Below are 27958 nucleotides of genomic sequence, written 5' to 3'. Positions count from 1 at the left end.
AACAAACTGAAAACCACCCCACGACCTGTTATATGTACTATGTAGTTAGGCCTGTTGCAGGTCAGGTCATCTTCCCCAAAGCAATGGTGCTACATAGGACATGTTTCCTGCTGTGACTTAGCACACAAGTCCTCTTCTTGTCCTCTAACTCCGAATTCAGTGGGACCCTGTTGTACTGGGTAGTGTGTGTCTGTCAAGGTATGGTGGAAAGATTCATGCACAGAGACTGTTGGTCCTATAAACTCTGAGAGGTTCGGCTTGGCTAAGTGTTGAAAGGGGTTGATGATGTCACCACATCTGCTCCGAAGAGCAGTGTGAGGGCAGAGGAGATAACAGGTATAACACCCTGAAAGCCACGTAGCACTGTGCAAAGCTAAGGTGTATGAGGATGCCAGTCGGGACTCAGGCAAAGGCACGGAGTGTTTCTGCTTCACATGGTTCCCTCGTATAGAGAGTTGAAAAACATTCTTCACTTAAATAACTTAAAGAGGTAACTGCCCTATTCCTTTAACTCAGTGATTTTCAACTGGTGATGAGTTTTGTCCCCCCAGGGGACATGTGGCAGTGTCTGCAGACATTTTTGGTTTTCACAGCCAGGTGATGCCACTGGCATCTAGTACGGAGAGTCCAGGAATGCTGCTCAACATCCTGCAATGCACCGGACAGCTTCTCACAACAAAGAATAATCGGTCTAAAATCTCACTAGTGCTGAGGTGGAGAGACCATGCTTTAACCAAAGAGCAGGCAATTTGGGGCAGACCCATGTGGTCAGGCCCGCTCTACCAACTGAAGCTTTCATTTCTAGATTGTTAAACTCTGTCGCCTAAAGTTCTGGCCTTGATTTCTCCTCCTACCCTTTTGGATCTGTGACTTATTTTTGCAATTCTGAAAGTATTCCTGAATTCTGCCACCGTGTGCTGTTCGCTCCAAAATCTGGCTGAGCTCCCTTCTTTTCCCCACCCAGCCACTCTGCAGTCCTCAGGAGAGGCTCCGGCTTGAGTTCTCTTCCATTCTTGGAATGTTGATTTGCTTCCATGTATAACTGCCTGCCCTGCCCTGCGGTAACCTCCCTGGCATTGCAGCTTGTAGCTTACAATCAGCAGAAAATGAAAAGTATCAGCTGTGAATCCCATTTGCATGATGGGATTGAATAAGCACGCGCACTGCATTGTCTAACAAACTGTTTCTTTCTCTTTCTCCTTCCCCATCCCTTGCCTGGCAATTTTACCACCTTTCACCATGAACTTTTCCCCCCATCTCCCCTTCTTTTCCTCTCTTTACCCCCCAATTCCCACACCCGTCCGATGCCTGCCATGGTGACCCCACGTACCTTTCCCCCCGTTTATACGAGGCAGTTCTGACACTGTCTGCTCCCCCTGTAGTGCCAGGCTTCTGTTGCACAGTGGGAGTGGACTGGAAGTCTCTCACTACTCCGGCGTGCCTCCCGCTCACCACCGACTACTTCCCTGACCGCCAGGGCTTGCAGAACGACTATACAGAAGGCTGTTATGACCTCCTCCCGGAAGCAGACATGGACAGGTCGGTGTTAGAGGAAAGGCTTTGTTTGTGGGTGCCGGGATGGTGGGATGTCTGGGTATGGTCAGCTGTATGTCAAAACACTGAATTTTCAAACCTGTGTCCCCTTATGTTGAGGAAATTTTACGAGGCTAGAACAGTTTTTTCTTTAGAGTTCTACTGACCTGCCTCCTTTAACCATTTCTCCTCATTGATCCTTTCCCATATTTTCTATTGCAGTTGTTCTGGGCACACTACCTCTGATCTTTTCTAAGATTACCCATTTGGGCATCAAATTACCTGCCTTCTCTTTTCACCTCTTCAACTGATCATTTTCCCCAAAACTGTTTACAAATTGTTTGTTTTGTGAACACTGTAGAATAGTTATCAGGGCTGCCTTGTGGGGTTGAAGCAAAGGAGAGAATGGAACTGTGTGGGCTCCAAGTGTCACTCTGCCCTGGGCCAAGCATATTCATGTGAACAACCGTTTGCTTTTTTCAGGAGGGACGAGGAGGGTGTGCAGATGACGGCTCAGCAGGTGTTTGAAGAGTTCATTTGCCAGCGTCTCATGCAGGGCTATCAAATCATAGTGCAGCCCAAGGCCCAGAAAGCCAACCCGGCCGTCCCGCCCCCACTGAGCAGCAGTCCCCTCTATAGCCGAGGTGAGTTTTTCTCCTGGGGCTTACATTTTTTCCTTTTCTATTAAGTGTATGTAAGTTGGCTCTCAGAATGCTAGGAAATAGATACATTTAGGAGTAATTCTTTTTCAGCACAAAATATTTCTAAATTTTACATTACGTGAGGAATAGAGCCTCCACAGGGCACAGATTTATCTTAAAACTCTCTTTCATCTACGACTCTCCTTTTAAGGAAGAGAATATGATCAAGTTCAGGACTGTTGCTGCCTGGCGTGGGCAACACCTGGGAATAGCAGGCAGCTGAGCCAGGACTGGTCTGTCAAAGCACATAGTGAACATTCCAGACTGAGAAATCTATGTTTATGTACACCACAGTACCTGACACAGCAGGTTCTCAGATGGTACCTAAACCTGAAGTTTATAGTTGTTATTTTTTTTTCCTATTCTGGATTTCTTTTCTCTCGTTTCTCACTGAAGCTTAGTGACTTGAAGCAAGAAAGGGTCATCTGTGAGTGACAGAGGCCCAGTGATGCCAAAGGAGTTAGAGCCAGGCTCTGGAAAGCTTTTCTAAAATAAGTCAGGCAGAGAAAAATTCAGTGTGGGCTCCTGGAATCCAAAAGCAGCGATCACATACTGGAACAATCAGTGAGCAGCCATTAGTGTCTTGCTTTCTCCTTGTCGCTGACTAGCTCTCCCACTCTCCTCACCACCTCAGCTCAAAACCTCAGCTCATGTTTGGCTCTGTTAAAGCGCCTCTGGCCAGACGATCAGAGAAGCGTGGTCCTGTTAGAGGGAGCTTAGTGGTCATCAGGTCCAGGCCCCATTGTTTATGATGAAGCTTTGATTCCCTCTGGATTTTCTCTGAAAGCCCCTTGTGATACTAATCACATGTTGCCTTCTTTTCATTTTCTAGACTCTACTAAATAGTAACCTTTCTGATGCCGGGACTATTTTAGCTTCATCTTTTTATCCTCTACAATGGAAACCACTGTGCCTGCTATACAATAATATGGGTCAATAAATATATGAATTCATTCATTCAACAGTATGTTTCACCCACCTGCTCTGTGGGGGGATTTATAGCCCAGTGGGGAATAATAACATTAGTCAAACTTTGAAATTTAAGTCCATGTTGTGATAAAGACTATGAGGGAAAGATCAAGGGACCTGATCCGGTCTGGAGGGTCGGGGAGGGCTTCCTTGAGAAGGTGATGTTTGAGCTGAGACGTGAAGCATGTGCGGGAGTTATAGTAAGAGAAGCAGTTGGAGGTGGAGGGCAGGAGTGGGTAAGAAGAGCATACCAGGCAAAGGTATGAGTATGTGCAAAGGCTCTGAGGCAGGAGGCATTGTGATACTTTCTGGGCACCAAAAAAGGAGCCTGGTGTGGTAGAGCATAAAGAGTAAGCCAGAGATGTGGCCAGAAATGTCAGGAGACTCAGGCTTCACGGGACCGGGGAAGGATTTTGTTCTTTATCCCAGAAGTAGTGGAATGAATTCGCCTTTACTGTCAATGGCCCCATCCAGGCTGCCTACTTGCTTTTCTCTGGACTAGCTGATGGGTGTCCCTTAGTGGTCCATAATTCCTCGGGCGTACAGTTCTGTTCTGGTTGATTCATGAGCTTCATGTCATGGCTAGTTGGCTAGAGGCTACTCACCTGACTGTACCCTTTCTGGCTATTTTTCTCCTTTGGTAAATGTAATCCCTTTTATTTCTGTAGTAACAGAAATGGTACCATTGTATAATTACTGGAAAAGGAGCCATCATAAGTGAGTGTGTGCCACTCACTGACTGCAGACTTACTGAATACTGATTGTCGGACCCTGTTCCAGTAGTGACTAGAACAGCATCGGCCCTGTCCTTGGAGTTTACAGTCTACTGGGGCAGACTGACGTTAAACTAATAAACCACAAGTATGTATTAGATCCCAGGTTGTGTTGAGTGCTCTGCAGGATAAAAACAGGAATAACGCTGGTTGTACCTAATTTAGAATGGGGTATAGGTACCATGCTAGATGCTCATGAATGTTGTCCAATGACGATGTCTTCCTGACAGTCAGCAGGGTGCTTACTAAACACGTAAAAGAATTCTGAGATGGGGACAAGCCCTCTTTCTAGTTGCAGAGAGCAAGACTCAGAGAGATTTGGTACCCAAGATCACACAGCTGGCAAATAAAAGCGCTGGGGTTTCACCTGCGGTCCTGAGTCAAAGCCGCTCCCTCACCATCATCAGGAGATTTCTGCATTCCTGGTGAAGATCCTTTCAACCTCTGCCATTCTTTCTTCTGACAGGTCCCATGCTGCCTTCCGCTAAATGAGGGATCTGTGTTTCATTTCTACCGTGTTTCCCCGAAAATAAGACCTAGCTGGACAGTCAGCTCTAATGTGTCTTTTAGAGCCAAAATTAATATAGGACCCAGTCTTATTCTAATATAATATAAGACTGGGTATAATATAACAATTAATATAATATAATATAATATAATACTGGATCTTATGTTAATTTTTGCTCCAAAAGACGCATTAGAGCTGATGGTCTGGCTAGGTCTTATTTTCGGGGAAACACGGTAGATCATGGGAATCTTACGGCTCAGTTGTTCATTGAGGTACTATTTTTACTTTCTTAAAAGCTTGTAGTTTTCTTGAGTCTTCATTATTTTCCTTTTTCCAATGTTCAACTCAATTCAACTAACATTTTTTGAATACCTACTGTGGGCATGGCACCTTATCAGGTGCCACTGAAAATATAAAGACTTGGGCCCTGGCCTCCTGGAACTTTTAGTTTGTAAGTGTGTGAGACACACACATAAAGGGCTACATACAGAGTAGAATTCAGGCTGCTGATGGGGTCTGCTAGCTTTCTGGAGGCAGTGGCATTTCATGGTGACCTTAAATGATCTGTAGGATTTTGACGGTGGCCCGGGAAGAGAAGGCAGAAGAAACAACGGAAGCAAATGTTTGGAGATGGAAATTACAACAAATAAATATGTGATCCTTTAAGGCAGTAACACAGTGCAGCAGTGTGGGAGCCGTGGGAGCTAAGTCCAGAAAGCTCAGTTGGTTGCCACCCTGGGGTAAGGGCCTCAAATGCCAGGATGGCCGCTTGTGCGTGAGTGGAGTGGAGTTCCACTTTGTCCCACAGTCATCACTCAGCCTGTTACCATCTCTAGAACTTTCCAGAACAGCATCGGGCTGTTCAGCTTTGAGTGTGTCCTCTAGGTGCTATGAGCAGCCCCAGGCTCTGATCTGCTGCTGGTTGCTTCAGTAATAGAAAAATCTGCCAACTTTGGGACTTTTTGTGTTGCCTCTTTTGTGTCTCCTTTTCTGAATCCGTATGGAAGAGAAGCAATTGCCTGTTACCAGGTGGCGGAAATGATTTTTTTTTTCTGTTAGGCCTTGTGTCCCGAAACCGCCCTGAGGAAGAGGACCAGTACTGGTTGAGTATGGGCAGAACATTCCACAAGGTGACACTGAAGGATAAGATGATCACAGTGACACGGTACCTTCCCAAGTGAGTCCTTGGATATCTGAGGTTTGCAGCTACTGTCCTGAGTTGTGTCCACCTGCTGTCCGCACACTGAATTATGTGTATCACACGTAATTGAAACTGAGGCGGTTAGGTGGTTAATTTTTCTTCCGGAGTCACTGTTTTGTTTTCTAGGGTTATTTTATGGTCATTGCTCCCCTACTTTCAAAAGGGATTTGATTAAGCTTATGTTCGGTCTGATTCTTAACAAGCCAAGTAAAAATAGAGAAGGTGGGGAGAGAAGAATGAGAAAGTAAAGCAGGTCTGAGAAGTCGCCATTACCAGTCCATGGGGATGAGTTGGTTACCGTGGTCGGGGGTAGAATGCCAAGAATGGTGCTCAGTATATTGAGACGGAAAAGGTGGTGCAGAATCGGGGGACTCTCCTTTGGACTTCTGGGCATGTCCTTTTTTCCCCAGGTACCCTTATGAGTCTGCCCAGATCCACTACACCTACAGCCTCTGCCCTTCCCACTCAGACTCGGAGTTTGTCTCCTGTTGGGTGGAATTCTCCCACGAGCGGCTGGAGGAGTACAAGTGGAATTACTTAGATCAGTATATCTGTTCCACCGGCTCTGAGGATTTCAGGTCAGAGAACATGCTTTGGCTTTCCATCCTGGGTGTGTCCATATTTTAACACTTCTGGCCTTTTTTTCTGATTACAAAAGGATGTCTGTTTTGGGGGGTCGGGGGGGAGGAACAAAAGCACATTTGTTTTGGGTTAAAAACTCATTGAGGAGATGGATGGTGGTGACGGTTGCACAACAGTGTGAAGGTACTTAATGCCGCTGAAATGTACACTTTTTCTCCCATATTGAGGTTTTAATTATTTATCTTTTTTTTTAAGTAATTTTTTTTTTTCAATTACTCTGCCATCTTGACTGGAAATCCCGTTGAAATGTACACTTAAAGATCTTTAAAGTGGTAAACTTAGTTGTGTGTATTTTACCACATAAAAACAAACAACAAAACCTTGGTGATGATGACCTCTTTGATGGAATCTCAGTGCAGATCATGTTCTTAACATTTTCCTGACTACTTGTGTTTTGTTTTTAATTTTTATGCATAATTTATGATCACGATGATAAAAAGCCATAACTCCAATGGACCTGAGTGCACAGAAGCATTCTGGCATCTCTGGGGTGTATACACAGCATTTGAGTTCTTCCTTCCAAGCTTGTAGTGTGTTGTGTTTCTTTCCTCCATGTTTTAGACATTTATTTTTAAATTATAGTTGACATGGAATGAGCTTGTGCTTTAAATGAAACCCTGAAATATGGCACATCATGGGGAGAGGGACCTTCACGCACCAACTCCAAGGGGAAGGTTGAGCTGTCGTGTCCATCGGGAGTGATTTCTGTATCTACTTTTGCTCACCACCACCCCATTTTTCTCCTTTGGTCCTCCGTAGCTTAATTGAGTCTCTGAAGTTCTGGAGGACCCGATTCCTGCTGCTGCCAGCCTGTGTCACTGCCACCAAGCGCATCACAGAGGGGGAGGCCCACTGCGACATCTACGGGGACAGGCCTCGGGCAGACGAGGAGGAGTGGCAGCTCCTGGATGGCTTTATCCGCTTTGTGGAGGGCTTGAACCGGATCCGCAGGCGCCATCGCTCCGATCGCATGATGCGGGTGAGGGCTCTGTGGGGACTGTGCCTGGTCCAGGGTGCAGGGGCTGTCTCCTATTTTGGGGACCTCCATGGGCAGGTGTATTTATTCCACAACTGTCCAGCGTTTGCCGTAAATCCAAAACAGTGTGTTCTTCTCCAGGGCAGGGTGTAGGAGGGAGGAATTGGGTACAGACAGCCACTGGGCAGTGTTCTGTGGCACAGGGCAACCTGAGGACACAGCTTCCTCACGTGCACCCCAAGTGGGACCCGTTGTTGAGCACAGCTGCTTGTGTAATACTGTTAGATTGCAGCAGCAATATCACTTATTCCACTTTTAGAGTTCCCAGTGCCTGTGGACATTCATTCAACCACACATTCCCTGGTGGGGACACTGAGGCTCATGGGGGTTATGGGATATGTCTGAAGACACCCAGCTCTGTGTGTGCGTGTGTGTGTGTGTGTGTGTGTTGTGTGTGTGTTGGGTCTATGAATTTTACAAATATACAGATTCATGTAATCACCACCACCACAATCAGGATACAGAATAGTTTCTGTCACTCCAGAAACACTTCCTCTGGCTACCCTTTATAGCTGCACTCCACCATGGCAGTAGCTAGTCTGTTCTCCATCAGTGTATTTTTGTCTTTTCCAAATGTCACATAAACTGGACTATAGAATATGTCAATTTTTGAGGCTGCCTTCTGTCACTCAGCATCATGTCTCTGGGATTCATCCAACTTGTCCCTTACATCAGTGATTCATTCCTTTTCGTTGCTGGGTTGTGCTCCATCATCAGCCATTTAACTTCAAGGTCAGGATTCTTCAGCCCACCCAGCTTCTGTACACAGCATCCCTTATGGTTGTGCACAGCCTCATTGCCAGGAGGGCTTCTTTAGTGGAAGGAACCTTGGCTTTGAAGTCAGGTAACTGTAGTTTGAATTCCAGCTCCAGTGGGATTTGCAGTAGGTTCCTTAACTTCTCTGAGATTCAGTTTCTTCTATAAATTAGATATAACGTTATTTACTTCCTAGAGTTATGATGAGAATAAAATGAGATAATATGTGTAAACCACCTCAAAGAGGCAGTTTCTTTTCAGTCAACGGGCTTTTGGGGCCTTCAGTTCAAGTGGAAAGCAGTTTTCGGGCATTTGCTGAATCCTGAGAACTCGTGCTCCTCAGTAAACTGGCAGCAGCACAACAGATGTGACAGCATATGCTGAGCTGTGAAGGGTGTTCACTGAGGGGTCCCCTCGGGCTGATGGCCTTGTCTCCTCTTCTCTGCTTTAGAAAGGGACCTCCATGAAAGGCTTGCAGGTGACCGGACCCATTTCCACGCACTCCCTCGGGGAGTCGACCGGCCCCCCGGTTGGGAAGAAGGGAACCTCAGCTCTGTCTGCCCTGTTGGAGATGGAGGCCAGTCAGAAGTAAGTGCCTGGTTGGAGAGAGTCGCGTCCGCATCCCACATCCCCGAGTGTTTTCAGTGCGCCACTCTTGTGATTGGGGTGAAATATGATTTCTATCTGCAAGGAGCCTGTAATTGACAAAAGGACACATCCATGAAAAGAAAGCTGGGTTAATACTTGGTAAATGTCATGTAACACAAAATAGGCCAGAAGTTATAAACTTGCAGCTGTGGCTTAATTGGAACTATAGATACATTTGTTTTGGCCTACAAAGTGCTTTTTTTTGTTGTTAGTTTTTTTTTTCTTTTGTTTTCTTAATAGACTATTTTTTGGAGCAGTTTTAGTTCAAAGCAAAATTGAGTGGAAGGAACAGAGATTTCCCAGAAAACCCTGGCTCCACATATGCACAGCGTCTCCTGTTATCAACATCCCCACCAGAATGTTTGTTACAATTACAGTTGATAAATCTACACTGACACATCACAATCACTCAAGTCCATAGTTCATTTACATGAGGGTTCACGCTCGCTTGGTGTTATACATTCTGTGGGTTTAGACAAATTTATAATGACATGTAGCCACCGTTACAGGGTAGCTTCACTGCTCTAAAAACACAAAATATTTTTTTAAATATTTGAGCCAAAGTTTTTTTTTTGTTTGAAGATTTCATATAAAAATCCAGACTTTATATGAATTCTAATATGAAAAAATATTAGTATTTTAGTAACATGATGTATGGTTATATGATATAACATATAAAACAATATATCATCAATAATACAATGCAAAATTATATTATAGATAATATATAAAATCCAGCTTTGCTTGAAATAGTGGAGGCTCAGTGAATACTGGGTCCACAGCCATACCCAGCTATGGTGAGCTGGCACTCTAGAATGGACATGTGCCCTCTGGTTTTCCGTGGAACCAGCATGCCGTCTGGTCTTGGACTTGTCTTACACCCTCAGTCGTGCTACCTGACCAGCTTCTCTAGGCATTTGAGTGTGTGGTCCTTTTATAAACATTAAGTGCTACAGTTCTCAGGATGCTGATGGGACTACATCTTGCTTGGGAGGTTAGGGACAGTGTCACAGGAGGTAGGATTTAAGTTGCCCTTGTAAGAAGGGAAGCATTTACATAGAGAGAAGGTGGGACTTGGGTAAGAGGAGGAAACATTGCCATGAGTAGGTGGGACCTCCTCTGGTGCACGTTCCATGCCTCCTTCATCCTCCCAGCCAGATCCGGTTCCCTCTGCGCCTCCCAGCATCCTGGGCCTACGTCCATTAGAGCACTTCTGAGGCTGCAGCTGATTTACTCATCTTCCCCCCGACTTGTCTGTGCTCTGAGGGCAGAGGCTGTGTGCTGTGCCTGGCACATAGTAGGTGTGCAGTAGATGTGAATGATGAAGAAAGGGGTGCAGAGGGTCCCTATACAAGATGTTAGAGGAGACTAGACCTTGTCTGTCTGGTGTGAGGGTCCATGTCGTGCCCAGCAGGAGCCTGCATACACTTGGCTTTCTGAAAGTAATGTTGTGTAAGCATGAGGCACGGTGGGAGATGCAATTACAGACTGCTTGGGAAATTGGATACAGGCTGTCCCTTTGAGTGTTTTTTTTATTTTAATGGAAAATTTCAAACAGATTTAAAAAAAGTAGACTAGTGTAATAAATCCCTGTTTACCCATCACCCAGCTTCAGTGATTTTCATCTCATGGCCAGTCTGTTTCATTTATATCCCACTTGCTTTCATCTTCTTTTTTATTTCTTATTAACTCCCAGACATCATATCCCTTCATCTGTAATATTCCAGTATGTATCTCTGAAAGATAAGTACTCTTTAAAAACAAACAAACCATAATACCATCATTTATCTAAAAAGTTATAGCAATTCCTTAACATCGTGAAATATCCATTCAGTGTCTTTGCCTGAAGTGGTGTTTTCAGAGATGAGCCCCATGTACCAGGAAGCCCATGGGACGGGCCCCAGGAGGCAGACGCCCAGGTAGACTCCCACTAGTCCAGGCAAGAGGCGACAGAGGCTGGATCAAGAGTGATGATGACATGGAAAGGAAGTGATGCAGGGAGAGAAGTGAAGAACATAGTGGGGGACTGGGGGGGGGCCAAATGAGAGGAGGAGAGCTGGAGTGGGTTGGGCTCGTTACTGAGGACACAGGGTCCTCTTCAGAAAATACCTTCATCTGCCCAAGGAAAGACCCCAGAGCTCTGCCTGGCACGTTCTCCCTATGACTAATCATAGACCCTTCCTGCTGAAAAAAAGAACAAGGAACATATGTTTCTGGGAGGCATGTGAAGATGGGAGTGGGGGAATCTTATTTTAATTTGTCAGTGAGTCATCATTTAATGTGCTCCTAGGAGCCTGTTTCTGCTCACATTAGAAGAGGAAAGATAGCTTGGGGTGGTGGTGTCCCCCTGTGAGGGGTGAGACTCTCAGCTAACACCGGAGCAAGAGGCGGGACAGAGACCGAGATTTGTTCCCTGCCCCAATGACTGTTCCTGGGTGACATGGTATGTTTCCTCAGTGCTGGAGACAGAGCAAAGGGAGCTTGACCTTTATATGATATTTGCACACACAGCATATTTTTGTGTGCCTTTCCTTTTCTTTTGCTGCACCAAGCAGATCCAGTTTTATTTATTAGGATAGACAGTGACAACAACATGAGGAAGAATGAATGAAATATTACCCATGGTCCTGCCATCTTACCATAACCGTTTATCTCTTCCCTTCCAGTCTTTCTCTGTAGACATATATGTTTAGTCATGCTCTCGTGGAAGATACAGACCCCTGGAATCTTGGCCCTGGGGTGACTAGCAGCATGGCTGTGAGCAGTGGGCTGCAGGTACCGGTCAGCCGCTCTGCTGCTCCTGTTAGATGACAGCTGAGTCAGAGCAGAGAGACCCCCATGTGATGACCGACCCCCTCCCGGGAGAAGGCAGCGTGCCCTCATGTATGTTCTCATATATACGTATCTGTGTACAATACGTAAAACCAGCTATATGTGGCAGTCCCCTCCCCTGAGCCATTAGACAAGGAACCTCCAAGGGCAAGGACAGGGTCTTATTCGTCTCTGAATCCCTAATTCCATGGGTCAGCACGGAATTAGATGGCAGCTCAGTAGATGGGGATTGTCATGGGCATTGGACGATGCATCTGAGTGGACACTTGGGGGTTACCACGGCTTCCTGCCACTGCTATCCCAGTCATGGCCTGCCATTGCAGCCCTCAGGAAGTACAAGAGTATGTTATAGTGTGTGTTTGTGAATGAAGCTCAGAGGAAAACACGTGGTAGAGAGAGAGAGACCGTGTCGTGCAGTGAAATAGGGAAGGAATCAAGCACTTAAACTCTGCTTTTCCTGTATGAATTATACCTCAGAGTCACCAAGTAATTGGCGTAGGGAACTTTCTCTTTTTTCAATATTCTAGCTAATAGGTACAGTAGCTAAAGGAATGATAGAACATTACCATGTGTGGTTTCTAATGAACTTAATGGGTTCAGCAGAGCTCATCAGTGGCAACTAACATCACACAAGAGAGACTGCAAGACACTGTGGGTCTCGAAGCAGAAGTACACAACACACTTACGGAGAATTCTTGCCCCAAGTTGAACCTAAAACTGTTCAAACTTTTAGATACAATTTCTAGTTGTCAGGAAGTGCCGGCCACAGAGGAACATGATAAACAATAAAAGGATATAATCAGCTCATCCAGGCAGTAAATTTACAGGATGAACGAGCTACTTTCTTCAACAAATAAGTTGCGAGGATAAGGAGAGATGAAAAGGAGTTTATAGCTTAAAAAAGACTGAAGAGACACAACTTATTGTAATGTAGGGGCTTTAGTTAAATCCTGTTTTGAACAAACTAAAGAAATTTTTGGAGATAACTGGAGAAATATTAGATACTAGAAAATGTTTTTTAAATGTTGAGTGTTGCACAAGTCTCATAACACCAGCATGGGCCAGGGCGCTGTGTCCTACACAACTAGACTGAGAAACAAGGGCTTGAACCGGAGGGGGGTGGGGGGAGGAAGGCAGAAGGAAGGGGGAAGAAAAAAAAATTTTGAGTGTGGTGATAGAATTGTGGTTGTGTCTTTTAAAAACATTTTCTTTTAGAGATACAGTATGTGCTGAAGTGTTGATGGATGAAATATCATGTGTGAGTTTTGCTTCAAAATAATTGGGGTGGATAGGTGGGGTGTATAGATGAAACAATATTGGCTCTAAATGAATAATTCTAGGGTCTAAGTAGATGGGGTTCGATTATATTATCCTCTTTACTTTTGCATATGTTTGAAATGTTTCCATAATAAAAAGTGAAAATGAGAGAGTGTATGTAACAGGTTACTGTGGAAACTGATTTCTAATCTATGGGATGAGATTACTTCACTGTCAATAACAAACAGATTGGATTCCTAGGGAGGCAGATGGAGTTTAACGTGTAGGATGTTTATTAAGGAGAGTCTTGGGCTCAACACCTGTGGAAGGGAGAGGGAAGAAGAAACAGGAGTGGACAGAGGGAAAAGCTGAGATGTGATGAAAGCCTAGCGACAGCCTCAGGCCACCTCACTCGAGGTCTGGAGCTAGAACCACCTTCAGAGATGACCGAGGTTGGACCCACATGGCCCGCCCAAGCCTTTCCACTCCCTCACTGATCATTCATTATCCGTGGCAGCCCGGGGAGGGGTGAGAGCTTGCATGAGTCTGCTGTGCAGCTGGGGCTGTCCCTGAAGGGGCCGACAGCTGAGCCAGCTGGGCAATGTGTCCAGCTACTGTGGCGACAAGGCGGCAGCAGAGGGTTCTGGGTGGCACCTCGCACTGTCGTTACAATAATAACGAAGCATTTAAGACTATAATGTGAGCCTTCTGAAACTTAGCAAATAAAAATTCAGTAATAAAACAATCTAATTTGGAGGAGCATTTAAGTTATAATAGTTCAGAGTTAATTTTAGTATGGAAAGAATTAGGAAAATAAACACGAAAGTATGTATTTATATGTATCAGAACCAGGATGGGATGGGATGGGTGTCATAAGAAAACGATATCTGTCTTGTTATGAGATGATATCTGTTAGATTTGTGTGGGGTTTTCTTTTGGGGGGAATATAAGTATGTACATTGAAATGTTAACATACCGTGGTTCTCCGAAGATAAGACCCTCAGCTGTAATGTGTCTTTTGGAGCAAAAATTAATAAAATTAAAAATTGTAGTAAAATAAGACCGGGTCTTATGTAATATAAGACCCGGTCTTATTTTACTATAATATAAGACTGGGTCTTATATAATATAATATACAATAATATCGGGTCTTACATTAATTTTTGCTCCCAAAGATGCATTAGAGCTGATGGTCCGGCTAGGTCTTATTTTCGGGGAAACACGGTATAAACCTTCAAAATGTATATAGAGTGTCAACACATTTCCCCCTATTAAGTTTATGCCACAGGTTAATGCAGCCCTAATTTTCAGAATGTGTTTCTGCTGGTATATTTAATAAAAACAGAAAAAGTCTTTCCCAGAGGATTAAAAATATGGTGTTCCAGCAAAAGAAACCATTGACAAAATAAAGAGGCCACCAACTGAATGGGAGAAGATTTTTGCAAACAGTGCCTCGGATAAGGGGCTAGTATCCAGAATATACAAGGAACTCATGCAACTCAACAACAAAAAAACAAACAACCCAATTGAAAAATGGGCAGAGGACTTGAAGAGACAGTTCTCCAAAGAGGACATACAAATGGCAAATAGACATATGAAAAAATGCTCAACATCACTAATCATCAGAGAAATGCAAATCAAAACCACAATGAGATATCACCTCACCCCAGTCAGAATGGCTATCATCAACAAGACAAACAGTAACAAATGTTGGAGAGGCTGTGGAGAAAAAGGAACCCTCATACACTGTTGGTGGGAATGCAGACTGGTGCAGCCGTTATGGAAGGCAGTGTGGAGGTTCCTCAAAGAATTACGAATAGAATTGCCATATGACCCAGCAATCCCTCTCCTGGGTATCTACCCAAAAAATCTGAAAACATTTAGAGATAAAGACACGTGTGCTCCAATGTTCATTGCAGCTTTGTTTACGGTGGCCAAGACATGGAAACAACCAAAATGTCCTTCGATAGATGAATGGATAAAGAAGTTGTGGTATATATACACAATGGAATACTATTAGAAAAGATGATATAGGAACATTTGTGACAACATGGATGGATCTTGAGAGAGTAATGCTGAGCGAAACAAGTCAGACAGAAAAAGCAGAGAACCGTGTGATTTCACTGATATGTGGTATATAAACCAAAGGCAGCAAGGGAACAGAAAAAACAAATGGGAAAGAGAAACTCGTGGACACGGACAATAGTTTGGTGGTTGCCAGAGGGTAACAGGGGTGGGGGGTGGGGGGTGGGATATGAGGATGGGGGGGATCGAATATATGGTGATGGAAGGAGAACTGAATCTGGGTGAAGAACACACAATGGGATTTATAGATGATGTGATGCAGAATTGTACACCTGAAATCTATGTAATTTTACTGACAATTGTCACCGCAATAAATTTAATTAAAAAAAAAAAAAAAAAATATGGTGTTCATGGATGGAGTCACTCAAACCATGTCACTTGTCTTTTCAAAGTAATAGGGAAGCACCAGAAGCTGCCAAGATGCTTTTTAAAGTGGGCTGTTTTCTGATTTACCGTGGGGGCTGGTGATTGTTCAGGACAACGAGTGAAATTAAGGGTATCACGTAAGGCCTGAAGGAGAAACAAAGCAGAAATGTCTGTTTCAAAAGATGACAGCAACACAGCTGCCTTCATTCCATCTTGGCTAATGTGGGTCTTTCACCAGGGGTCTCGGAGCAAGCTGCAGTCATGTGTTTTTCCTCCTTTCAGGTGCCTGGGAGAACAGCAGGCAGCTGTGCATGGTGGCAAAAGCTCCGCCCAACCCACCGAGAGCAGCAGCGTTGCCATGACTCCCACCTACGTGGACAGCCCACGAAAGGTAAAGGAGGCCACTGCAGCAGGGAGCATGCTCTCAGAGATGCGATGTGGAGGGGAGAATGGGGAGCCATTCGAGTCCAGGATTGACTGTGCTGAGGATGAATTAACTCTACCCTGAGCACTTTTAAGCATTCCGTTTTTTATTGAGGAACTTTGCTGCTCACAGTTGTAAGGAAGCGAATAGCTAGCTAAATTCAGATATTCAACAGTCAAGCTAAACAGTATTGGTCAAGGCCCAAGCTCTGAAACTGGCCATCTGGTTTTCCTTCCGCTGCATCTTTGGCTGTCCTGGTGTGGAGGGGTCTGTGGGGGAAGGTAGAAAGCTACTGAAGCAGCTTCCATGAAAGCTCACTTTTTTTTTTTTAACTCCCTACAAACGAAAGTCCAGGACCGGAGTGCTCACTCTTTGATAATGAAATTTCCATCAGTTTGCTTAGACTCCTGAGAAACACAGTCAAACAGAAGCAAGACCAAAAACCAAGAGTAAAAAACAAAACCTGAGGCTTTGGGCCTCTGTATGGAATAGCAAGTACAGCAGAGGGGCCAAAAACTCCCTAGGTCTGGATTTTTGTACCTTTTACAACCCATGGCCTTGGCTCTGTCCACTCCTGGGAAATTCAGAATCTGGTATCATTCTGATGTAGGGTGAGCTGACTGTATATTTTTTCATCTGGTCTCTATCACTAGGAAACAAAGGAGATTTAATAGATGTATTTTCTTTTCAAAATTGTGGTCTGATTGTATATCTACCTATGTGTTTATTTTACTTCCATATCATGAAAATTTCCCCACATCATTAAATATTTTTCAAAAGCATGATTTAGATAACTATATAATATTTCATCATGGTGACTAGACCTTAATTTATAACTCACTTTTTTTGTTCAAAATGTAGATGGTATCTGATTTTTAAAAATAATTTTTGATAATTATTCCATAAATTTTTATAATTATTCTACAAGTTATCACAATTATAAATAATATGGCAAATAACCTCTTTGCATATAATTATTTGACCATATGTCTGATTGTTTCTTTAGGATAAATTACTAGAACTAGACTACTAGGATGGAGGGGTTAAAATCTGAGAAAAAGTATAACTGAGGCTGTAGGCAGCTTATATGATACAGAGATCAGAGGTTGGCAAACCTACTTTGGGCTTTGGGGGCCAAGAGGCAAGATCAAGGCTTTTGTGTAGGTACTTCCATAACCATTTACAAACTACTCTTAGGTGCTATGAGACAGCCAAAGTGAAGAGCCGTGGCTGATATACTCAGAAATGCCCAACGTGTCCAATCAGATTCTTGTGTTAGGATGTGTGGAGGGATACCTGAATTTGCATCTCCTCAGCCACATATTTCCACGGTTGGTTCCTTGAGTTCAGAATGACTTGTGGAAAATAGCAGCAGTGTTAAAATGGATAGCCAAATATTGCAGTGATTCCACTTTTAAAAATGAAGAAAAGTTATAGGAAAACAGAGACCTTCAGATGTATCAAGTGCCATTTCTGAATTTCAGGGATAATGCATCAAAAGTAAACAGATTTGGAAGGGACAACAGGACACTTCTTGACCTTAAGAAAGATGGAAGGAGGGGTCTTTGGAAAAGTGCTTTATGTCATTTTTGTTTCAAATACATGGCTTGAACCCCAGCAGAATCGGGTGGGGAGGGGAAGACAGCTTCAAGAAGCTGCCCCCCTCCCCCAGTGAGTGCATATGTATCTGACATTATGTATGCCTCAGCTTCTTGGTGATTTTGTTACACAAACAGTGGAGGAGAAGGTATTGCTGCTTTTGTATCCTGTTTGCTCAGAAAATTAAGTACGTAAGAACTTCTCCCGCATTGAGGCTTCTCCCATCTGGCTGCCATGTTTAGTAACAGGCAGAATTGAAAACCTCAGGCCGCTGTGTATCTCTCCGAGAGGCCTGCTCATCACCTAGCCAGGCAGGAGGCCAGGAAGCAACCACCGAAGCCTCTCCCCTGCCACCCCCTGCAAGCTGCTCTTTGGCCTCTTTCCTTCCCCTTGGCATTGGTCTGAAGGAAGTTCAGAGCTATGCAGGAGGGTGCAAGCATCCAAGCCAGGCTCTGAGGAGACCTGAGGGAGCTTAGACACACCTTCTAACCCAGGTGCTTGCTCCCACATGATGGGATAGTCTGCCTAAGAAGGTGTGAGTTCCTGCTAATGCTTTGCATTTGGATATTGTCTTCCTGGGTGGGTGGATCTCTCTCTCTCTCTCTCTCTCTCTCTCTCTCTCTCTCTCTCTCTCCCCTCCCCCTCCCCTCTCCCTCTCCCTCTCCCCTCCCCACCCTTCTTCCTTCATTCCCACCTTCTTTCCCTCCCCCCACTCCCCACCCCCATCCCTTTATGTGCCCTTGTTTCTCTCCTTCCCTCCTTATTTTTATTTTTTTCTCTCATACCCCTCTCCTTCCCCTGATGGTTCACCACTGGTCCACATTCCGTTCCTTCGCTCCCTTGCACCTGCTGCTGTGGCCACTGCTTCCTCCTCCTCTGACTTCAGGACGGGGCCTTCTTTATGGAGTTTGTCCGCAGCCCGCGCACAGCGTCGTCCGCCTCCTACTCTCAGGTCAGTCCAACTCTGCAGCCCATGCATGCCTGTCCTGTCAGCAGGAGCCTTCTGCTCGGCTCTCAACAGTTGGAATTGGGCTGCAACTGAGTTGCAAGGGCTGGTGAAATTGAATTTGGTCTCGGAGGTATGCATTCTCACCCATGGATTTGGCAGCTGGAAATGCTTAATGTAGGAGAACAAACAGTCACACCCGTGTTGACTCGCGTGTTTCATGTCTCCGCCTGTTTCACATAGTTGCCATGGATTCTCCGCCACATGGCAGCATCTTCCCTTTAAGGTGTTTATGTCCACACAATGTAAGCAACGTGAAGTATACTTACTTAACGACTAAACGCTTTTTTTTTCCTCCCAGTATCAGTAGATAAATTTATAACAGCGTGGAAGGAAGTGGTGGAAAACATTTATTGATAGGCGTGTGCTTTGTCAGAGGCTAATGGTGTGCGACCCTGGGCAGCGCATCTAGGCTCTGGACTTCCCCTAACCAGATCTCTAAGGACCTTCTCAGCCTTAACGTTCTCGTTATTATCCGCTATGCACATGGTATCGTCTCGTTTCATCCTTACAACATAGTCTAGGAGTTAAATAGAAATTTTATCACAGTTTTACAGATGGACAAAGAGGTTGTGTTTTACACAGTATGGGCTTGAGCGGGGATTTCAATGCAGGACCAACAGGCTTGACTCATGACACACACACCCATCCCACTGTGTAATTAGTGTTAGTAATTACTGTTCTAAAAGGTCTTAGGTGAAGAGAGACTGGGTTCTATGCTCTTTATCAAGACTCCTAAGTATATAAAATTGGCTTAAATACAGAGATTTGAAAGGGTTGAGGGGGTTTATACAGAGCAGGACAGGCCAAGGAGGACGGGACTCGGGGGCGGTTCAAGAGCAAAGGTTGCAGAATCCTTATTTGGTGGAAGTCAGAAAACCGACACTGAGTACCAGCTCTGCCAGCTACTATGCAAGGGACTCTGCAACCATCATGTTCAGAACAGTGTAGGAGGTGCAGGTATTATCACCCTACTTTCCAGATGAGGAAACTGAGGCTTAAAGATATTACTTGGTCAAAGAGCAAACAGCTAGTGAGTGGCTGAGCTCCTGCACTGTCCTGCCCACCACCGTGCTGGGAGGGAAAGGGGTTAGTTGACATTGGAGCCTTCCCTTTCTGCGAGGTGCAGAGGCTGCCATGCCTGTCAGTGCAGCTCTTCAGAGGTCTGCGCCCGCCTCTTTCCAGTGAGCTGCATGACCCTGGCCAAAGCCCCGTCAGGGCCTGAGTCCTAATCCAAGAATCCTGATCTCTGAGTGTGGGAGGCACACTGCATTTGTGGTGTAAAATAGACTCAGCTCGGACTTTTTAACCTTTTACTGTTTGAAAAGAGACCCTCTTGTGACAAGTTTTGGACTTAGATTAGAATAACATAAGAAAAATAAACAGCCGGAAGAAGAGACTTGTTTTATAAATCCTGTAATAGTCCACACATCTTCTCATGATGGAATTTGCCAGTAGAACAAAAATGGACGAGTTCCCGCAATTGGAAATAAAAAGTAGAGATGAGATGTTAGGAGAAGCACATGAATAAAGATTATATTATGTACCAGGTATGTTGTTAAGATACATAATTTTTAAAAATTATCTCTAATCATATCAGATACAGTAAGGGAGCTCTCACAAAATTACTCACAAAGATACTTATACAAAATTAAATTGTACTTTATTTTTGTTTTATTTATTGTGTTAAAAATATGCATAACATAGAATTTGCTTTGTTTTCTAACACGTAGCCTAGAGAGTGGAGGGGCCAGTAGAGTCAGCTTCTTTCAGCTCTTGGCTTCAGCACTGTCCCAGGGAATTGCTTTAGACATGTTAGTTAACCTCCTAAACCTCAGTTTCCTCATTTGTAAAAGGAAATAAAAATAACTTCCTTGTAGGGTTGTTTTGAGGATTAGGAATAATACATGTTTCTTCAACAGATTTCAAGGGAATGAAGTCACATAGAACATGTGTACAGTTAAGTTACATGTCAGTGACACGATAACTAGAAGAGCCCCACCTATTTGGAAAGTAACACACTTCTAGTAATGCATGAGGCAAGAACAATACATGTAAGGCCGCTAGCGTGGTGTGTGGTATGTGGCGGCCACACAGTAAAATGTGCTAGGATCAGGATTAGGAGGGTTGTGATGCCAGGTTTCGATGTCAGTTTGGCACATATTTATTAGTGTCTACTCCCCGTTCGTGCTGCCTCTGCTCTCTCCATCTTCGTTCCACGACCAGAAAGTACAGAGGGTGCAGTGAGCTCCTTAGGAGAATGGGACTACTTGTTAAAAGACGGTCAGCATGCAGGCCCTGGCATCAAGCTGCCAGCGATCCACGGGTTGCCTGTGAGCCTTTCAGCAACTGCAATAACCTCGCTGTACCTTGGGTTTCTCACCTGCATAGTGAGACTCATAACCGTGTTCTCCTTATAGAGTTGCTGTGAGAGCGAAATGGGACAAAACATCTTTGTGGTTAGCTCAGACCCTGGCACACAGTAAATTCCTCATACATGTGCGTGTATGTGAGAGAGGGAGAGAGGAAAGAGAGGAGGGCGAGGGAAGAAGGATGGGGGAGGGCACAAGCTCGTGAATGAGCTTGATTGGGCCAAGCAGCTCTTTCTCTTAAGTGTGTGTGTGTGTGTGTGTGTGTGTGTGTGTGTGTGTAAAAATGCACTTAGACCAGGTGACCTCTCCTATGCTTTTTATCTCCGAAATTCTGGAATGACCCTATTGGACCTGGAAAAGTAAGTCCTCTAGCTCTGGCGGAGTCACAAAGGTATATATAGCCTGTGGGTTTTGCAACCTCAGCACAGCTCCCTGGAAAGGGGATCCTATTAGCCAAGGGGTGCAGGGGCGTCACCTCAGACTCTGATTCTTCAAAGGGAAGAAAGCTCCTGTAAAATTAAAACAGACAGTAGTACACAGAGCATTCCAGGTACCAGGGCTGCGCACCAGTCTTGGAAAATCATTCTTTGTGCCACCAGTTCATCATTCTAACGATAATGAATGTGTCACTCTCTGATAATCAGAACAGATTTCCTCTCCGTATTCTGCTTTCTGGAAATCAAATTTCATCATCACAAACTTACAAAAGAATTTGGAGGGCGTGAGAAACACTTGGTTATGGGATTTTCCTCACAAGTCAGCCTCATGATGTCTCTTGTCTGCATCGTGGAACCTGAAGGAACATTTTGGTCAAGGAGACAGACTCCTGCTACCTGAAGCCTGAGGCAGTGTTAGGGTCTCTTCCCCCCCATCCCCTGACCCCCCCAGCAGTTCCTCTCACAAGGAGGCTTGGCTCTCAGCAGCCTGGCCCAGCACAGCTTCTTGGATTTGCGTGGTAAATGTGTCTGGAGTCACCTACTTCTCTCTGTCACTTCTATCACTACCACCACACCCCCAGTACGAGGGACCATTTCTCTACCTGATCTTTTGCAGCCTCTGGCATGGTCTCCCTGCTTCCTTCCTGGCCCTCTCCTAACCTGCCTCCAGGGTATACCTTTCGAAATGAAAATCTGATTGTGTCACCCCTGATTAAACCTTTCCATGGTATATTAGCTTGGGCTGCTATAACAAAATACCGTAGACTGAGTGGCTTAAACAACACATTTACTTCTCATAGTTCTGGAGGCTGATAAGTCCAAGATCAAAGTGCCGGCACATTCGGTTCCTGGTAAGGGCCCTCTTCTGGCTTGCCCACCTTCTCACTGTCCTCACATGGCAGAGAGAGAGCTCTGGTCTCTCTTCTTCCTGTAAGGGCACTAATCCCATCGTGAGGGCCCCACCCTCATGATCTCATGTAAACATAACTACCTCCCAAAGGTCCCACCTCCAAATACCATCACATCAGGGGCCTAGGATTTCGACATATGGATTGGGGGAGGGGGAGGGCATACATTCAGTCCACATCATGTGGCTTTCCTTCCTTTAGGATGAAGGCCAAAACCCTTGTGATGACCTGAAAGGTCCCACGTGAGCCAGATCCTGCTTCCATTTCCGGCCTTGTCTTCTGCCATCCTCTTCCTCACTCTTGCACTCCAGTGACAGGCCTTTCCCCAGCGACACCAGGTTTCCTGCTGCCGTGCCTTAGCACTTGCTGTTCCCGCTGACTGTGTGCCTAGTTAATTCCTACGCATCTCGTCAGATCCCATGTCTTGGACTTGCATAGCTCCAGTGCCTGTCCTTTCAGCACTTCTCACAGTTCTGCTCTTGCGTTTGTATGACTGGGATTAATTAATGTTCATCTTCTCCGCGAGACTGTAAGCTCCGAGAGGGCAGCTGCTATGTGTGTGTTGCTGACCGTTGATTCTTCAGCATCTAGTCTGGCACCTAGGAGGGGCTCAGTAAATACTGCCTCCGAGATGCTCGTGCAGGAGACAGACGTAAAAAAGTTTATGCAGTGGAACCCTTTCTTTCTCTTTGATAATTTACACAAGACCCTGAACTATATACCGGGATGCCAAAAAAATGTATACATATTTTAAGAGATGTTAAAGGAGTTTTCTGGGGAGTCAGAGGCGATGTGACCAAAAGTGGATTTTTTACTCTTGGATCTATTTGCTCTCTTCGGAGACATGAATAAACAAAAGGCTCCTGTTCCCTGGGGCTCAGTCTCCCCTGAAACTCCAGGGACATGTTAATCACCCACTGCCATAACTGCAGCCCTATACCGTCAGTCAGGTTCTTATCAAAGATCCACATGCAAGACTTCTACAAGGAGCATGGTGGGTCACTCTGTTCCCAACTCCTGAAAACATGTTCAGCCTTTCTGTGTTTTTAGTATTTTCGAATTGGTTGGAAATATTTAAAAATCAGGAGATTTTGTACAAAAATCCAGATTTCTTTGGTGAAAAGAAGCCGGACACCAGGCCAGGGTTCCTTCTTGGTACTAGTCACACGGCCACAGAGTAGCCTGCGGCCTTTCCTTTTCGTTTTTTTCATACTTAGCCAGCTGTGCCAGTACATATCTACTGGCCACTGGACACATGTTTTGTTTGCAGCCTTTGCTGTAGAACAGTGTTGTCCAATAGAACTTTCTGCCATGGTGGAAATGTTCTCTGTCTGTGCTGTTCAGTATAGAAGCCACAGTCACACGTGGCTGGTGAGCATTTGAAAAGTGGCTGGTGCAACTGAGAACTGAATTTTACATTTTATTTTAATTAATTTATATTCAAATGGCCACATAGGGCTAGTACCTACTGTATTGTATGGCTCCGCTCTAGACATTTAAAATGTTATGACTAAAGTAGCTATTTATACCCTAGAATTTCACACTTGTCCTAGGCTTGTTTTCTGGTTTTTTTCTCATACTTTTTCTATCCTTGGTTATTGGATTTGCTCATGTATTTATTTTATCTTATTATTTGTTTGTTTATTGACAGCCTCATCTTCTTTGGAGTGATAGGAGATATAAACCTACACATAACCATTCAGAATAAGGGGTTAGAATGGACAGGAGGAAGAAGGCTGTACCTGTGGAGAAATTTCAGTTCAATTGCGATCGCGAATGCTGAGCGCCTGCTGGGTGTGGAGCTGTGCCAAGTGCCATGGGAGATACAGGGAGGAATAAAACAGTTTACAGAACTTACTTATCTAATGTCTATTCTCCCTCCCCACCCCCAAATGGTTAGCTCCATGAGCGCAGGGGGAGGGTTTTCATTTGGGATGATATTCCTTCCCTGATGTTACAAACCTTGGAAAACGTCCTGGCTATCTGGCTGGGAGTTATTCCTGAGCTTTCCATGTCTAAAAGGTATATGGAATTCTTTCATGAGTCCTTTTACCATTTACTGCTACTTACCTACGAGCCTCAAGGCACAGAGAGCTGGGCTGGTGCATATGGCTTCCTGGTGGCTGGTAGTCCTCCCACATGAGAAAGTGGGGCTCTGACCAGCACATAGGTTGGAGGCCTGTGGGGGCGCCTGTTAGGGTTGATGCTAATCTCAGAGACATCCCTGGCAGAGCTCCCGCCCCTACCTTCTTCCACAGCTTTGAGCGTATGGGAAAGTGGGAGGAGACTGGTGATTGGTATTGCTGATGAGGGTTTGTTTGTTTAACAAATAAATGCCGGACTTTATTTGGATTTCACCAGTTTGTCTATTAATGTCCTTTTTTTTTTGTTCCAGGATCTAACCCAGGGCACCACGTTGCATCTAGTGGTCATGTCACCCAGTCTCTTCTGGTCTGTGGCAGCTTCTCATCTTCTTTTTTATGGCCCCAATAGCTTTGAGGAATCCTAGCCAGATATGAGGTGTGATCAAACAATATAGTGAATGTTTAAATTAAATTAAAAAATTATTACAGTAAAGGATATTGCCATTAATCCCCCTTAAAATATACCCCCTCACTTTGAACACCTTTAACCCATCGTTCTTGCCACTTTCTGAAGCAGTTCTGCAAGTCCTCTTTCGTGAGTGTCTTTAGCTGCGCTGTCGTGGCTGCCTCGATGTCCTGAATTGATTCAAAACGTTTACCTTTCATGGTCATTTTGACTTTGGGGAAGAGCCAGAAGTCGCACAGTGTCAGATCTGGTAAATAAGGTGGATGAGGACACACCGTAATGTTTTTATTTGACAGAGATGGCCGTGTACCAGAAGTGATGTGTGACGTGGAGTCTTTCCATTGTGATCACAACATATGGTGAATGCTGCTGCCGAGAGTCATCCATCGGAAAGGCAGGGATCTTCAATATGGGAAGCAGCGCATCGAACCTTAGTAACAGTGTGTGACAAGTTTCAGCTTATTTGGTGCAGTCAGTTGGGTGTGAGCTATGGTTGAGAGAAGGTGTGTTTTCAAATGTGCCATAAATCATCCTCCATCATGACAACGCTCTGTGTCATACATTGCTTCTGATATATGACAATTTCTGTCAAATAAAAACATTATGATGTGTCTTCATCCACTTTTTTCACTGTATCTGGCACCGTGCAACTTCTGGCTCTTCCCCAAAGTCAAAATGATTCAGGACACCAAAGCAGCCACAATAGCACAACTAGAGACACTCATGAAAGAGGACTTCAGAACTGCTTCAGAAAGTGGCAAGAACGATGGAATAAGTGTGTTAGAAGCAAGAGGGAGTATTTTGAGAGGTATTAATGGCAATGTGTCTTTTACTATAATAATTTTTTTTTTTAAATTTAAACATTCACAGTATTTGTTTGATCATACCTCATATACCGTAGAATGTCTCCAAATCTGAATTGGTCTGATGTTTTTCTTATGGTTAGGCTGGAATTATGTGGTTTTGAAAAGAATACCACAGAGGTGAAGTATGTTTCTCATCACGTCATATCAGGGGATACACGAGACTCACACAGCATCACTGGTGACATAAATCTTCATCACTTGGTGATGTAGTATTTGCCAGCTGTCTCCACTATGAAGTTACTGTTTTTCCCTTTCTATACGCTATTCTTTGGAAGCAAGTCACTAAAACTAGCTCACTCAAAAGAGGAGGGGGAGAATAAACTCCACCTCATGGAAGGGGGAGTATCTGCGTAAGTTAAATGGAATCCTCTGTGAGGAAGACTTTGAATCAGGTTCCTAAGATGAAATGCATCCGAGACCAAGCACTTCCCTCCATTTAGCTGTTTCCAGGCCTCTGTGTGAAAAGACTGCTGTTCTGTCCATCTAGCCTTCCTTGTCTTTTTGTTTTCCACTGGTCTCATTCTAAAAAGTTACTTTGGGTGGCTTATGAAAGTAATTGCAACCTCCAAAATAAGAATGTGACTAGATTTTCACATTCAGGGGAAATACAGGAAATGAGAAAATAAGATAACATATAACATGAGGCCTTATGAAGTACCTAGAGTTTCATGCTAAATTCAGCCTTGAACTTTTTGGTAACCAAAGAAAAGTGGGAAACGTGTTGCAGGATTCACAGTGCTTATAAGATAAGACAAACGAGTTGCTCAGGAGAAGCACAACTTTTCCTGGTATTAAGATCTGAGCAGAATGCCTTTCTGTGCAGCCTCTTGAGAGACAGACATCGTGATATAGAGCAGGGGTCAGGAAACCAGGACAAATCTGGCCCACCATCGGCTTTTATAAATAAAGTTTTATTGGAACAGAGCCATGCCAATTCATTTACATTGTCCAGGGCTGCTTTTGTGCTTTTTTGTGCAGAGTTGAGTAGTTGCGACAGGCCGTTTGGCCCACAAAGCCTAAATATACTATCTGGTCCTTCACAGAAAATGTTTGCCAATTTCTGATTTAGAGGATAACTCCTTAACCACACGTTTACTAAAAAAAAAAAACCAGCAAGGATCGTGTAAATTTTGGTAACATCCTGCAGTTTAGGCTGGTGGGGCAGTTCTCAGGGTGCAGTATAGGATAGGTGACCTCATTATAGGGACCTACAAGGAAGCTCTTATGTGCCCAAGAGCTGGGTCTAATCCCCTTCAATTAGTGTCTAATTTAAAATTACAGTTACTACCTGTTCCTAAATCTTGCTGGTTAGAGGCAGATGGTGATTGGTAATTGCAAGCTGCCTCTGACTGCATTTCTCCCATGTATTTATGGTGCTGGCAGAGTCTCTGTGGTCCTTTTTTGCAAATCACTGAGCCTGCTATAGGAGAGCAAAAGGGTTCCTTCAGAACCAGGGGCGATTTTGCTTCCCAAGGGACATTTGGTGATATCTGGAGACATTTTTATTTGTCATAGCTGGAGTGGGGGGAGGTGATAAGAGTGGATATTACTGGCACCCTGCGGGTAGAAGCTAGGGATGCTGCCCCATATCCCGCATAGGACAGCCCCCCACAACAGACTTACCTGACCCCAAGTGGCAGTAGTGTCGAGGTTGAGACTCCCTGTCTTAGAAGGAGTGATTTTTACATCATCTAACAAAATGCCTGATAATATAAGGCTCCGTTCTGGAAGTACTCAAGTCCCCCTAGTCCCATGTAAAAGGGACTAGGAGTCTTAAACTTTTCCAGAAATGCTCTGGAAAGCTTACCATTCTCCACAGGTACTTGCTGTGGGGTGCGGCCTTTCCAGATGAGCAGGTCATAATCCTGCTCCCCAGGACGTGTAAAGGGAATGAGACGGATATGACACCAAAATCCGGCAGCTGCCAAGAGAGGGTCATAGAGCTCCAAAGCGGAGAGAAAGATAGCTTTGGTTTGGGGCCTGGGGCAGAGCGATTCAGGAAACATTTTACTAAGGGGGTGGTGTTTGAAACGGGCCTTGGAGTCTGATGGGTGTTTAGCTTGTGATTGTGGGGAAAGGAATCTCAGGGTTGTGGGGAAGGGAATCTCATGGTGATGGGGCACGCAGGCAGGGTTTGGTTTGGCTAGAAACATGCACGTGGGTGGTGGAACAGTGGGGTCACAGGTTGGGGCTGTTGTGCTGGACCTCCAGTGTCCTGCAAGTCCTTTCTCATGAGGAGACTTGAGAGATTTCAGAGGAACAGTGATGGGATTGGAACTGTCCTTTAGGAAGATGAAAGTGGAGGTGACTCGCTTTTGGAGGAGAGGCTGTAGTCAGAGGAGTCAGTTAGGAGACTGGTACAGCCCTCTGGGGTGGGAGGAAGTGTGGGCCTGGTGAGAGTGGTGAATGGGCATGACTTGGAGAGGCATGTGAGTTGGCAGACTGGAGGCCACAGGACAGGCTTCTCTTGAAAGTGAAGCTGAAGAAGG

General features: G+C 44.7%; 1 protein-coding gene across 12 annotated transcripts in view; it reads left to right on the top strand.

Moving 5' to 3' along the window:
- The window catches only part of DEPDC5 (DEP domain containing 5, GATOR1 subcomplex subunit), a 104811-nt gene that overhangs the window by 51717 nt on the left and 25136 nt on the right, over window positions 1-27958 (top strand). For 3 of the 12 annotated variants that reach the window (XM_074321841.1, XM_019754263.2, XM_019754259.2), the window contains 8 exons: window positions 1356-1539; window positions 2017-2177; window positions 5544-5661; window positions 6096-6263; window positions 7087-7306; window positions 8571-8707; window positions 15590-15698; window positions 18217-18282. In XM_074321841.1, coding sequence (XP_074177942.1) covers window positions 1356-1539; window positions 2017-2177; window positions 5544-5661; window positions 6096-6263; window positions 7087-7306; window positions 8571-8707; window positions 15590-15698; window positions 18217-18282 — 1163 coding nt within the window. Of the gene's footprint in view, window positions 1-1355; window positions 1540-2016; window positions 2178-3066; window positions 3197-5543; window positions 5662-6095; window positions 6264-7086; window positions 7307-8570; window positions 8708-15589; window positions 15699-18216; window positions 18283-27958 lie in introns of those variants that run through there. The other 9 variants (XM_074321842.1, XM_019754262.2, XM_074321843.1 and 6 more) reach the window with 5 other exon arrangements.

The sequence above is a fragment of the Rhinolophus sinicus genome, linkage group LG16 (genome assembly GCF_036562045.2).
Source record: "Rhinolophus sinicus isolate RSC01 linkage group LG16, ASM3656204v1, whole genome shotgun sequence".
In the NCBI taxonomy this organism is placed as follows: Eukaryota; Metazoa; Chordata; class Mammalia; order Chiroptera; family Rhinolophidae; genus Rhinolophus; species Rhinolophus sinicus.
Note: the sequence above shows the minus strand (reverse complement) of the source record. Positions and strands in the feature narration are given on the sequence as shown.